Here is a 14,683-nt window from a genome sequence, read left to right on the forward strand (position 1 = left end):
ATATCCAGAAACCCAAAATATAATAAGTTATGACAGTTATCATGAAGAGAAGCAACTCTTCAGCGGGAAAACCCGTTGACCCCCACAATTTAAGCAACAGTTACTAGTCAACTCTTACGTGCATGCACTCCACACTCTTCGAACTCGTTTTTAAATATAACTAGTTAACTCATGTATTCAAATAAATCACAGTTAACTAAAATAAATATTAATTGACACTTAAATCATCAACATATGTTAAAATAAATTATACACGATCCATGTAAATTCTAAAACAACAATGATCTTTCTACAAAATTATGAACATTAACATGTTTGAAAAATAAATAAATTAAATACTTAAGTAATTCTAAATTCTAAAATTCTAATTCTAAAATACAATAATTAATTAATATTAATATTAATATTAATACTTATATATATATATATATATATATATATATATATATATATATATATATATATACTAGTGAAATGACCCGTAGAACCACGGGTTTGTTTAAACGAAACAGTTTAATGATATATTTTAAGTATTAAATGAACGAAAATGCTAAAGTTATTTAGTTTAATGACCCGTGGAACCACAGAGTCCGAATAAGAAACTCGTCAGCTGAACATTTCATCAGACACCTAAAATACGTATTAAACAATTCACATTCAATCATAATAGATAATATAGATTGTCATTTTATTTTAAAAGTGTAAATTAAAATATAAATTTAGAATTGGTTTTCTTCTACCTCTCTTTTATACCTTCTCATACTCAATTCAAAATAATTAATTACAATAATTTAAAATTATTTAATAATTAAAATAATTATTGATAAGATTTAATCATAATAATAATTAATTAATAAGATTTAATTTTAATTTAAAATATTAATGACATCACCCACCATGCTTAGATTTTTTTCTTTTTAATTTTTTTTTAACAAAGAAATTAGCCTAATAATGACATCATCATTATATGATTTTAATATTAATAGATTAACAACAAAAGTTCTACATGAGTTCGAAATAAACTAAAGGTTTAGAACTCATAAATATAGAAAAATGAACCGAATGCAGTAGCATCAAGCAAATGTGACAAAACGCATTTAAGACTTACTATGTTGCTCGAACTTGAACCTTGACAAAGTTAGGATCTATGGTAGCAGCCATCAGACAGTCTCCTCAAAGCTTCTTTCATCCTTCCGAAGAGAAATCCTAGGTGCTGCACGATTGCTATAACACAACATCAACGCCTTAAGGCAGCTTTCAGATTTCTCATTTTGAGATACAAAGTTTAGCCCGTGTGTTACACAATCCTCTGCTTTGTTCGAAACATATAACTTAACATGTTAATATATGCATCAGAAGATTACATAACGATAAGTAGCATAATAGATTAGGCAAAACCGGAAAGAAAAAAAAAGCCAAATAAGAAAGGTGAGGAGAAAGTAGTTATTACTAACCGAAATTGATGTTCCGCTATTCTATTCCCAACTATGGTGGATTGTTCTATTAAGATGCAATATAATAAATTTATAAATGTCAAACCGAATTCTAAACATAACAAATCAAACAAAACACATGAACGAATAAAATCAAACAAATATGTATTCTAGACTTTCATAAACAACCACAAAAGTACAAATTAAAACTCTAATCGGTAACATAATATGAAATAAGATATTACAAAATGAGAATATAAACCAAAAGAAAGATTTCCTTAATAAACTTTGCCTTCAAATCTATACAATTGACATTACCGAACAAAAATCAGTTATTTCCATGATTATGTACCAGCAAGTCTGCAACATACACTAATTAAAAAAGAAGCAACATAAAGTTTATAAAAATAAAGTTTATAACAGTTTGACTTTTAATGAAGACAAATAAAGGTTTGACTTTTAACGAAGGCAGATAAAGTTTGACTTTTCATATGAAATAAAGAGAAGCTCCCAATAATTACATATACAAATCGGTTGAAGATCAAAACTCATATACATGTTGACTTGAGAAGCTCCCAACAACCTCATTTATCTTTTTTTTTTTAACGGCAAAAAAAACATTTTATTAAAGATCTCTTTAACTGAATTGAAGAAGTACAAACCTCTAAGCTACTCATGTTACTATCATTGAGTCATTTTATCAAACAGATTGCTAAAAGTGAATTTTTCATTATTTGAACAGAAACCCAAAATGTACTACTTTGTTTTCTTTATGGCCAATCAGGCAAAGCTACAAGTATATAACTGTTTTCACATAATACTATGATATGAAACAACCAATTTCTAAGATCATTATACCCAATAAACACAACCACATCACATAATCAATGCACACAAACATACGATACATCACCTTATATGCATAAACAGAAACCAAATAATAATCATGAAACTAATAACAATTCAATACCTGTTAAGCGACAAAAAAAATTTGGTGAATTTGAAGCAACTTGTAGATCTACTTCAATATCAGCTACAACTAAGCTTTCCACTTATCATTAGAAATATAGAAACGTTCAGGGTATGTGAAATCTGGTAAATTGGGTAAAATTTAAATGAAATATATAAACCATAATAAGAAATACGAACAGATATACGAAAATTGTTAGATACAAAATCGACGATAAGAATCAATACAACAAAAACCTTAATTTGATGTCGAATATTGTTATTTACGTACCGTCGTAAAATAGAACCAGCCATCAGCTGTCGACTTTGATTGATTGACTCGATCTATGGTTATTTCCTATTGTACATCTTCACGATTAGATGATTACTTGTAAGCTTAGTTAAGGTTTAGCTAGGTTGAATTTGATTTTTGAAGCGTGTTTTAGGGTTTTGAAAGGATGAAAATGGGACGGAATGGGGGCGACGAAGGGTTTCTGTGTTTTTTTAATGTCGTAATAATAATACACACACACACACACACACACACACACACACATATATATATATATATATATATATATATATATATATAAAATCCGTAATTAATTAATTAATTAATTAATGTTAATGACATCATCTAAGGTATCTAAGATGTCTAAATTTTTTTCTTTTTCTTTTTTGATTTTCTTTTGTGAAGGAAAAAGCTTATTTATGATGTCATCATTTTAGAGATTTAATAGAAACTATAGAAGATAGAAGATAGATATACTAAAAGTGGTGGCGGTTTCCGTCGTTTCAGTTATATCAGATTATCGTTTTGAGTTTGTGTTCACATTACAAACGGTCCCTCAACTTCAGCTATATTTACACAACGGCTCATGAAGTTTACACTTTTTCAGGGGTAAAAAGTGTAAATATATAATTTTATTAAAATAAAAGAAACTAATTCCATCCGAATTTATAACGGGCCCTATTTTCTCGCTCGGTGCGAGTTAAATTTTTCCGAGACCACCGTTCAACTCGAAAAAATCTTACGAACCCAACGGGACTAACTATGAGCGAAACGGACACATTTTTTAAAAACGCTAAACACAACGACAACCCGTATCTTTCTGTTCGCCGCGAGTTAAATTTTTCCGGCAGCAACGTTACACTTGAAAATATTTATTGAACAAAACAAAACTAACTACGTTCGAAACGGATACTTTTTAAAAAACGATTAACACAACGACATCCAAAACGGCGCTTAACACATGGGCCGTGTTCCCATCTGTAAATACACAACGCTACATTAAATATGAATACGCAGGCCGAAAGTCCCTGCCGCAACGTACGGGCCAGTCCTGAGTAGTTCTGAGTACAATAATACGAGTAGGGGAAATTGGGCCGAAGTATGAAAAGCAAAAAGTCATCCACTGTCTACGACCAGCGTTTATCCCACGCCTACTTTCTGAGCCCCACAATAAATAAAGAAAATTCTAGAAGCCCAGCCCTCTCTATAAAACCCAACTTCAATAAAATCAATCAAAACCCTAATTTCGATTCACCTACAAATTTTTCGATCTGCACCTCGATTCTATTCAATCCGTAAATCCAAACAATTTTGATTCAATTTGCTTCGATACATCATCGATTAGGTACTATATCTATCCGCTATTCATATACTCAATGTTTACTTTGTGTGATTATATTATATGTACAGATGATGATGATGAAGAAATTGTTAATGTTTGCTTCTATATGAATTTGATAGTATAGATCCGTAATTGCTGACCGATTAACTCGAACATATTGTCGTTTTGATTTTGACGTTGACCTTGACCAAATTTTCCTATTTTTTATATATATGTGAAATAGGATTTGTTTTGATTTTGTTGTTGGCTGCTGGTGAGATGGCATCGAAACGTATTTTGAAGGAACTTAAGGATTTGCAGAAAGATCCTCCGACTTCATGTAGCGCAGGTAAAAACTGTTATATATTTATTTGCAAAATTACATTTTTTTATGTCGTGTGTTATGTGGATACCATATACCAAAAAAAAAAAAAAAAATTGTAATTTTATTTGTTAATAACTGATTTAAAATGCCTGTATGATAAAAGAAGCTTACTTGTGTTTTTTTTACCTTAGAGATGATGCTGAACATGTAGGAGGGTAGGTTGATGTTGTTAATTGCTTTTAACTGAACTGCATTTCCTATTTTTGGCAGTTCAATCTAAAAAAATTATATACTTAAACTTTATTGGAGTATTTGATTTGATTATGCATATTTATGCCAGTTTGTAAATGGTCTTTGGTCTATTGTTAGCTTGCCTAGTAGTTGTAGGTCACATTGGAGAAAGAACATGTAAATAACATGTGGGTTAGAGTGCTCCCAACAGTCCGCCCTGGCTAAACTGCTTTCTGGCTAGCTTCTTTATGGCAAGCGCTACCGTAACCTAGCTAGCGGCTGGCCATTGGTACCAATTAGCCCTGGGCTAATCCTGGGTTTAGCCCTCACTCCTGACCCTGCAATCTGCGTTTTTACCACACAATTGAGGATGGAAGTTCTTGTTTTTATTACTTGTACAATTAGCTTTGATGCTTGTAACTTCTTTAATTAAATAATGTAGTGGGTCCCAAATTATTTGTGTAAGTAATGTCATGGTTGGGAGTTTTTAGTCCTGCTGTATGCGTGTTTGCCCTTAGTTTATTATCCTCAAGCTGGGACTTATGTTGGATGATGTGTTTGGTTATGGACACGTTGATGTTATTACCTGTCATTTGCATTTTGTATATTTTTTTAGTTTAGCATTCTTATGGGATGATGCTATTTTGCTTACCTAGTGCATGTCATACTTTACAGGTCCTGTTGCTGAAGATATGTTCCATTGGCAAGCCACAATCATGGGGCCCTCAGATAGCCCATACTCCGGTGGGGTATTTCTAGTTTCAATTCATTTCCCTCCAGACTATCCTTTCAAGCCACCGAAGGTAACTACGCGACATATGATCATTATTATAATTTGCTTAACATACTTATCCGTTGCCAAACAGGGGTTCTGATTTTAGATGTTTGGTTTTTTGGCATGAGATGTTGTTTCTGAGTTAAAGTTGATTTGTTGGATTGTTTGTATTTGTATAGCTAATAGGAGAAACTCTTATTCTCATGGAATTGGGTTATAAGATTATCAGATTTGATTGATGTGTTGTAACTGAGCTTATATGATGTTTTGAATTTTTCAGGTTGCGTTTAGGACCAAGGTTTTTCATCCAAACATTAACAGCAATGGTAGCATATGCTTAGATATCCTCAAGGAACAATGGAGTCCGGCACTAACTATCTCCAAGGTATTACCATATTAACTAGTAGACAAAACTTATGAATAGTGCCATGGGTATTTTCGTCTTTTCACCTTTTAAAAAAACGCAATGTCACTAACTATACGCAAAACGGACACTTTTAAAAAAACGCTAAATATTTAGGGTACTTTTCATATGTGTTGATTTTTACTCGCAGGCTCCGTAACTAAACACAGTGAAATACATTAAAAATCGAACCCCCGGCGCGAAGCGAGGGTTCGAAAACTAGTTGATAATACATTTGAAAATATTTCAAAGTTAAATGTATTTAGGAATATTGTTGTTTTTTTTTTATTTATTTATTTATTTATAGATTTTATGTTATATTTATTAATCTGTTGTTTGTATATTTGGCAGGTACTGCTCTCCATCTGTTCTTTGTTGACAGACCCTAACCCTGATGATCCCTTGGTACCCGAGATTGCTCATATGTACAAGACTGATAAGTCCAAATATGAAGCCACTGCTCGTAGCTGGACGCAGAAGTATGCCATGGGCTGATGAAGGCTTTTCGAATTAATGGTTGGAAGAATAAAAAATGTTAAAAGTTTTTCACTTTTTATTCTTGAAATTGTAACGAGATTGGTGTTTAAGATTTTCACAGTTTGTGTAATATTGAATTGATTTCAACTAAGACCTCCAAAAGGTGGCAGGCGGGTGAAGTGTATGCTAATGCACTAATCTTGTGTATGTTTTATTACATATATAACAAAAAAGTTTTATAAAGTTGTCCATGATCAGATTGGTTACTTTCAAACTGCCAGTTGATTTAATTTTAAGCAAGTGCTTTTTAATTTTAACACTCATATGTGTAGTTTTAGGTCACGAGTTCATAGCAACGATCAAATTGGCTAATGGTAATGCTATTTTGGCTTGTAGGGTCTTAAAATCCAATTTTATCAGTTCTTTTTCAAAAATTTCGATTTCGATGAATCTTATTAACCATGATGAAAAGCATATTTCAGGCGTATGGTAGTTCCTTAGGTATATTTTGATAAGGAATGATCCTGTCCTCTCGTGAGGGATACAGTTCTCTTTTTTAAATCACCAAAGTGTTTAAGGTCTAGTGGTATCGAGTCGAGTTAACTCATTATCTTGTGATTTCGATCCCTGTCGTGAACTATTGAATGGATGTGTGTTTGACGTTCAATAAACAACCACCCAACGATCAATTTCTCTTTTAGATTACATTCAAGAGTTCCGATGAGTTATGCCTCTTGAGACCCAAAAAGACGAAGTTTATATAAGTATTGATTAGCCATGTAAGCAAAGCAAAACAAACACCACTAATTAGAACCACTTGGCCCTATGTTAAATTAAATTATTGATTAATCTCTACTTTTTTCCGACAATTATGCTCCCTTTCCTTTCACTTTACTTCACCTTGCCTTACTTTTGGGACTTAAAATATGCCTTCGAATCATTTTCATTACGATTTAGCCACTTTTTGACAATATAGTTAAAAATTACAAAAATCTACACATCAACATCACTTTGCCATGTATGTGGTTCCTTGAAATTTCCCAAAAGGTCTAATACTTATCATAATCTTTTGTATACTTTCGATATAAATAACTACAATAAGGTGTTGCCATTTGCTTAAGTTATCTTCCACATCTCATGATAAATCAACTTTCCAAACTCCTATTTCACACAATTTTAATGTGCTTAATTAAAAGAGACTATTCACACTTCATTATAACAAATCAATATTTCTTAAAAATATGGATATAACCACAGTAGTTAGAAAATTATGAGTCATGAGTTGACAATTACGAGTCAAGTAGAGAATGTTTTAAACAACAAAGCTACTCAAAACATAGATTTTTCATGACTTTGACTCTTATGATTCGTTTATTGACTCTTTCGAGTCATGTGCGATTCTTTCGAGTCATGTGTGACTCTTACGAGTAAGAATAAAAAGAGGAAGGAGAGGCGGCCGAATTTCATTAACCACACTCTAATACCGTAAAGAGGTTAATAGGTTAAACCTTGAATGAATATTAATTTCATTATACTCCGTATCTAATATCTACCTATTAATTTCATTCCAATAATTTTGAATTAACCAAAGTATTCTTCACCCAACATATCTTCTTCAACCTCGTAGAACCATATACGGTTAGTAATTACGAGTACTATTTAGTATTAGTAATAAAAATAACAAGACACCACATCTGATCTCCAACTCTAATAAAGCAAAAGTAAAATTCTTGAAAACCCAACAAGAGGGAATACATTAGCATTTAGAAAACCAAAGTGGAAAGTCAACCATATTTACCACTACATAAAGAAACCAATACTATAAGGGCCAAAACTGTAAATTTATATTAACAGCTTAACAGTACAAACAAATAAAAATAAATAAATAAATAAATACTTTGAATTCTCCACTCTTCTTCACTATACTCCACCATCAATCCTCTTTATATATACGCACATTTATCTCTCTCTCTCTCCGTTTACTCCCATTCCCTCCATTTTTGTTTTAATTAATTTTTTTTGGTTCTTTAATTAATACGTGTAACTAATCTCTGTGTATGGTATGGTGATTAGAAACTTAACTTCCGTACAACCGTCCGTTAAGTTTTCAGAGCACGTGGTGACGACAAACAAGGAGTCACCGGCAACGACATCGTTTCATCATAAAGTTATTCGGATCACGATGACTGATCCGTACGCTACCGATTCAGACGATGATGAAAAAACAGTGATCAAACGAGTTAAAAAACACGTGTTTGAAATCAACGTTAAGCCTCCGTCTATTGCTGTTAGGCTGAAGGAACAAAAGATTAGGCACGTGAAAAGCTCGGGAGGATCGATAGGGAAGAAATATAGAGGTGTACGGAGACGGCCGTGGGGACGTTGGGCGGCTGAGATCCGTGACCCGACCCGAAGAAAACGGGTTTGGTTAGGGACGTTTGATACACCTGAAGAAGCTGCAACGGTTTACGATAACGCTGCTGTTATGTTAAAAGGTGATAACGCCGTTACAAATTTTCCAACGAAAACCGTTAGTAAGCCGGTAACGAGCGAAGGGAGAGTTAACGACGTCGTTCTGTCTCCGACTTCCGTTCTTCCGTTTGATGATGTGTTCGACGAGTTGGGGTACGGTGACGTGGACGCTTTTGGATTTGATATTGATTTGCCGAGTAATTTATCGGGTTTTGGAGCTCCGGCTAGTTTTTATGACGAGAAGTTTGGAGATTATGACATCGATGATTTCCTCGTTGATGACGTATGCTGAAAGTATAAATCAATTAATTAAATTAAATCAAATATTTACATATTTATTGAAAATATTAATGTACTAGTGAAATGACCCGTGAAATCACGAATTTGTTTAAATGAAACAGTTTAATAATATATTTTAAGTATTAAGTGAAAGTAAATACTAAAGTGATTTAGTTTAATGACCTGTAGAACCACAGAGTCCGACTAAAAAACTCGACAGCTGAACATTTCATCAAACATCTAAAATGCATATTAAACAATTCACATCCAATCATAAGAGATAATATTGGTTGTCATTTTATTTTAAAAGTGTAAATTAAAATATAAATTTAGAATTGGTTTCTTTATCTAGCATTTATGTCTTCTCGTACTTAATTCAAAATAATTAATTAAAATAATTTAAAATTATTTAATTTTAATAATTAAAATAATTATTAATAAGATTTAATAATAATAATTAATTTATAAAATTTAGTTTTAATTAAAAATTATTTAGATTAATGACATCACTCACCATGCTTATATTTTTTTCTTTTGTTTTTTAATTTTTTTTAACAAAGAAATTAGCCTAATAATGACATTATCATTGTAGGATTATTGTGATGACCCGAAAATTTTTGATCAAATTTAAACTTTAATCTTTATATGTTTCCGACACGATAAGCAAAATCTGTAATATTGAGTCTCGAAAGTTTTGAAATATATATTCATGTAATCAATTACCCTTTGACTATGCTCAACGATTCACGAACATTTATGTGTATACTGATATGTATATATAATATATACTTATTAATTGAAAACATTAACAAAGTATTAGATATAAAATACTTTACATAAAAGTATTTGTTTCAATATGTTTATCGATGGAATTAAAAGATAATATCATATGATTAAATTATCAGATACCTTGAATTATGATTACGAGTCTCTGTTATGAGGTTCACGTTGATTTGAGAAATCATTTCTTTTTAGCGGTATTCGGAATATTTGGTAATGTGATTTACAAGTAAGAACAAAAGTTTCATTAACGAGAATTAGATAAAAGTTAGTGGAGATTTCTGCTTAACTTTCAATGCATGCTTTACAATGATTGTCTCGTGTCTTTTGGTAAGATAATGATTAGTTTTCATAATATTGAAAATGTTTTACAATATAGATAAAACCTTTTTAAAGGATGATTTGGAATATAATTAATTTTGGAAAACCAAATTTATAAGTACTCGATTTAGTTTCAAGCGTACAAAAACGTTTTCAGTTTAAAAAGAACTTTATTATTAAAACGTATATAACTTTGATAAATATCTAGAACCACTTTTAACAACTCATTACTTAACCAGTATGATAAAGATAACGATATTTATATTTTATTTTATTAAATATATATATAACGATTTAAATTAATACGCGTATTATACGTACATAGTTTTATACTTTTACTATACTATAACTTTACCTTTACTTTACTTTTACTTTAATAATTCACTTTAATAATTCATACTTTAATAATTCATACTTTAATAATTCAATTTAATAATTCATAATTTAATAATTCACTTTAATAATTCATACTTTAATAATTCACTTTAATAATTTAAAAATCTATTATAAATAGAATTCAATAGGTTTCATTATTTCATATAAACTTGAAAATATATTTCTCTAAACTCTCTCAATCGAATTACATATATATATTTACTTAGTATTATTTCAAGATATTATTAGTATACATAAAATACTACGACGGAGTTATATTCAGACGATTTCAAAATAAGTTTTCAAACGGGATAGAGCTAAGGAAATTATGGGTTATAGCTATGGAGGTTATGGGTATTGTTCGAGGGTATTGCTCGTCAGGTCAACCTAACGTTTATCATTTTCATTGCGTCTACGTACTTTCCTGCAATATTGAATCACAATATTGATACGTTCGTGAATCCGAGACAAACCCTGCACTTGTTCAGTGCCGTCATATACATAATTGCTACGAAATACAGTATTGTGAGTTTCATTTGCTCCCTTTTTAATTGCTTTTGCAATATATATTTTTGGGCTGAGAATACATGCGCTGTTTTATAAATGTTTTACGAAATAGGCACAAGTACTAAAACAAATTCTACGTGGGTTTAAACCAGAAATATACCCTTAGCTTGGTAACATTAAACTACTTGTCTATGTACGGTAGGCGCGAATCCTAAAGATAGATCTATTGGGCATGACAAACCCCATCCTGACTATGGGATGCTTTAGTACTTCGAAGTTATATTAAACACACATGGTCTGGTGTACTTCAGAGGGTAAAACATGAACGTTAAGGCTTGTTACCGGGTGCCTACAACTTATAGAATACTTTTATACACTTGCGAGTGTACGAATATTTATGAAAACTGAAATCTTGTGGTCTATTACTATTACGGAAATGATTGATTATAATAAACTAATGAACTCACCAACCTTTTGGTTGACACTTTAAAGCATGTTTATTCTCAGGTATTAAAGAAATCTCCCGCTGTGCATTAGCTCATTTTAAGGATATTACTTGGAGTCATTCATGACATACTTTGAAAGACGTTGCATTCGAGTCGTTGAGTTCATCAAGATTAATATTAAGTCAATTATAGTTGGATGTAATATGAAATGGCATGCATGCCGTCAATTTTTGATGTAAAGAAAGTTTGTCTTTTAAAAACGAATGCAATGTTTGTAAAACGTATCATATAGAGGTCAAATACCTCGCGATGTAAACAACTATTGTGAATCGTTTATAATGTATATGAACGGGTCCTTTCAGTTGGTATCAGAGCGGAGGTCTTAGCGAACCAGGTCTTACATTAGTGTGTCTAACAGATAGTCGTTAAGATGCATTAGTGAGTCTGGACTTCGACCGTGTCTGCATGTCAAAAGTTTTGCTTATCATTTTTAGTCGGAAATCATCTACTTATCATCCTTAGGAAATTATCTGCTTATCATTCTTAAGTCTAGACGCATTTTCCTGCATTTATTGCAAAATAGTGTATAGACAAATTCACACCTTAGCATATCTGCTAATTAATATCTTATCGTATCTGTTACTGTGAACTTTAACTGACATCTTTCAAAGATTTCTCCGTAATTTATGGGATTTTGGTATTATATACACATATGTAAATTATGTATTGAAGAATACCAAATCTAAATTCTACAATCTATTTCATACCAAAAATTCTTTCCCTGATCATACGAGATGGATCTCTCAACCAGTTCGAACTCCTCAGATTCCGACTGCTATTCCGATATGAATATCTACCTGAGCTCCGAAAGCAGCATCACCGGAATGGATCAACCAATCTCCCATCATCTATTCTGGATGAATTGGGGATGGGTTCGTAGTCTACTCAATCATTGGAGACAAGAAGAAGGCGATCCTTTCCATCCACCACATTGCCCTCTTGGCGATGAACCTGAAGCACTTACCGGCGAACCTATTCGAGACACCATTTTCTCACTCATTGCTAGAGTATCTCGTCACGATTATATACTATCTCATATTATGAATCTTATTATTCCGCTCGCTCCAACCGCCAATCATCCCGGTGTACTAGCAGAAGTTAACGAACTTCGCGCTCGAGTAGTGGCTCTGGAACATATGGTGCAAAGATTACAAACACCATCAGCAGCACCAGCAGCATAACCAGTACCGCCAGTAACATCAACATCGCAAGCCTCAATACCCTAAGCACCAGCAGCATCACCGGCATCAACGGTATCACCATCATCAACACCAACAGTATCATTACCACCATCAACAATCACGTCCGCATCACACGCCTCAACATCACAACCTGTACCTCAGATATCAATATCACATGCACCATAAATACCAAGGAGTACCAACAACAACAAACGATGAAGTATTGATCGGAGAAACATTCTGTGGTGATTATGTAATCTCTAAAGTCTTAGAGATTATCTATTTCAGCCTTAACCATAAATAAGATAAGTGGACAGAAATGATAGAAAGAAGAATCAAAACCCTGACAAGAATGGTGTGCGATTTACAAACTAGACTTGTTATACCAGCATCATCAGCACTAGCAGCACTTATAACATATAAGCTCCGCCAGTTCAAGAAATTACTGTGGATATCATCACAAATCAACAACACGTATATTGTATCAACGAGTTATGAAGTATTAACTCATTCTTTCTGAAGAATTTATAGATATTTATATATATGAATTCTGAAACTATAATAAATCTTTCGTACTAAGCTATTGAGTATGAATTGAAAAAGGGTAGATACTACTAGGTTAAATTCATATTACTAATATGCTATGATGTACATCCTTCGTTAACAACCTAACCATCGTTAACTACAATCTCTGCTTCAATTAAATGAATTAGGTTTCATAATAAACCAAGTGTATCATTCAACAACATGTTTGATTTTACACTTTCATCTTCGATGCACTCGAAACTTTCTAGAAAACAACATTCGTATCTTGCGAAGTTAGCAAGAGTTCTATGAGCATCAGCATAGTTCACTAAGGAAATATCTATAAGAATAAATAATGAAGTATTAATCACAGTAGTGAAATACTTTGTGAAGATTATGTAATCTCTAATGTTTTAGAGATTATTCATTTCTAATTCAAGTCGAAAATCAAATGAGCTTAATATGATATTAACTCATTAAATCTGTATTAGATCGAAATAAAATATACATATATTTACATAAAGATTGTAATAAAATTCTCTGGTACAAAACATTACTCGTGAATTTTTTTTTAACGGGTAGGTAATACTCGAGAGATATTTAAATTCACAATTAATATGTTACATTCTTCGATTCTGATTCAACAATCATCAACTATACTCCCTACTTTTACAACAATACACATTCTTTTATAGAAATCAAAACAACCATACTTATTCGAATCTAATTACATATTCTGATTTTGAAATTTCAGAATTCAATTCGAGAAATAACCGAAATCATCACTCTTAGATTCCTGCACCTATCAAAACTATACTTTGACTTCAAAACTGTACTAGAACATCATTTCTATTCATGGAACCCAGAAGAATAATTGTAAAATTCAAAATCCTAGAACATCATATGTGTTCAAACCCTTCGAAATTCCTGAAGACACGCGAGATGATGATCCAACCACACATTACCCACCGTCATGCACCTGAAAAGCTCTCGAAACCAAAGTTATAGTTTAACACGTATCCGTGTCAGACCCTTTGACATTTATTACCAAATATAAATTTTCCACATCTTTCCAAAGTAGACAGTTTTGTCACAGCTCCAGCAAATCACCTTCAATTGTTTATACAATTACCCCTTCATCATTGTTACCGGGGAACCTTTTATATCTAGCCACATTAGCAGTAAACTTATCAACAACTTTAATAAACTTCAACTTAAACCTCTCTGAAAAGTCATTATACTTATTCATTGAAACCCCATCATGTACTCACCTACATCCTGTAACAATAATTGTTATACCAACTACTGGGAATCAGTAATCAGTATTTTGAAATTCGCAGCGATTCTACGCTAACAGTTATATGTATACATATAACGCCTAACGCCAATACTTACATACTTTGAATGTGAAGTTTCTGAAAAACACTCTGAATTACGAATTAGTTCTCAAAATGCTGATGAAGCAGCAAAAACTGTAAACGACTTTAACAGTCAAAAGTTTGATGATAAAGAATGGTATGGTGGTAAAGCTG

At 32.0% G+C, this 14,683-nt stretch overlaps 2 protein-coding genes across 2 annotated transcripts; both read left to right on the top strand.

Annotated features, from left to right (window-relative positions):
• The first annotated feature begins 3,867 nt into the window (after window positions 1–3,867).
• On the top strand, window positions 3,868–6,456 carry LOC139872874 (SUMO-conjugating enzyme UBC9). The gene is made up of 5 exons (XM_071860803.1): window positions 3,868–4,018; window positions 4,239–4,343; window positions 5,226–5,353; window positions 5,606–5,710; window positions 6,080–6,456. Exons 2-5 carry the CDS (start codon window positions 4,274–4,276, stop codon window positions 6,221–6,223), a joined length of 447 nt encoding a protein of 148 aa, XP_071716904.1. The 5' UTR covers window positions 3,868–4,018; window positions 4,239–4,273; the 3' UTR covers window positions 6,224–6,456.
• A 1,602-nt stretch (window positions 6,457–8,058) lies between these two features.
• On the top strand, window positions 8,059–9,029 carry LOC139873427 (pathogenesis-related genes transcriptional activator PTI6-like). The gene has a single exon (XM_071861355.1). It carries the CDS (start codon window positions 8,268–8,270, stop codon window positions 8,967–8,969), a length of 702 nt encoding a protein of 233 aa, XP_071717456.1. The 5' UTR covers window positions 8,059–8,267; the 3' UTR covers window positions 8,970–9,029.
• The last annotated feature ends 5,654 nt before the right edge of the window (window positions 9,030–14,683 follow it).

This window comes from Rutidosis leptorrhynchoides, chromosome 10 (genome assembly GCF_046630445.1).
Source record: "Rutidosis leptorrhynchoides isolate AG116_Rl617_1_P2 chromosome 10, CSIRO_AGI_Rlap_v1, whole genome shotgun sequence".
NCBI classification, from domain to species: domain Eukaryota; kingdom Viridiplantae; phylum Streptophyta; class Magnoliopsida; order Asterales; family Asteraceae; genus Rutidosis; species Rutidosis leptorrhynchoides.

Excerpts from the sequence above, each read along its gene's own strand:
- LOC139872874 (XM_071860803.1), top strand. The coding sequence starts at position 4,274 with ATGGCATCGAAACGTATTTTGAAGGAACTTAAGGATTTGCAGAAAGAT. Across the intron at positions 4,344-5,225 it reads TCCGACTTCATGTAGCGCAG|GTCCTGTTGCTGAAGATATG; the intron begins GTAAAAACTGTT and ends CATACTTTACAG. Across the intron at positions 5,354-5,605 it reads ATCCTTTCAAGCCACCGAAG|GTTGCGTTTAGGACCAAGGT; the intron begins GTAACTACGCGA and ends TGAATTTTTCAG.
- LOC139873427 (XM_071861355.1), top strand. The coding sequence starts at position 8,268 with ATGGTGATTAGAAACTTAACTTCCGTACAACCGTCCGTTAAGTTTTCA.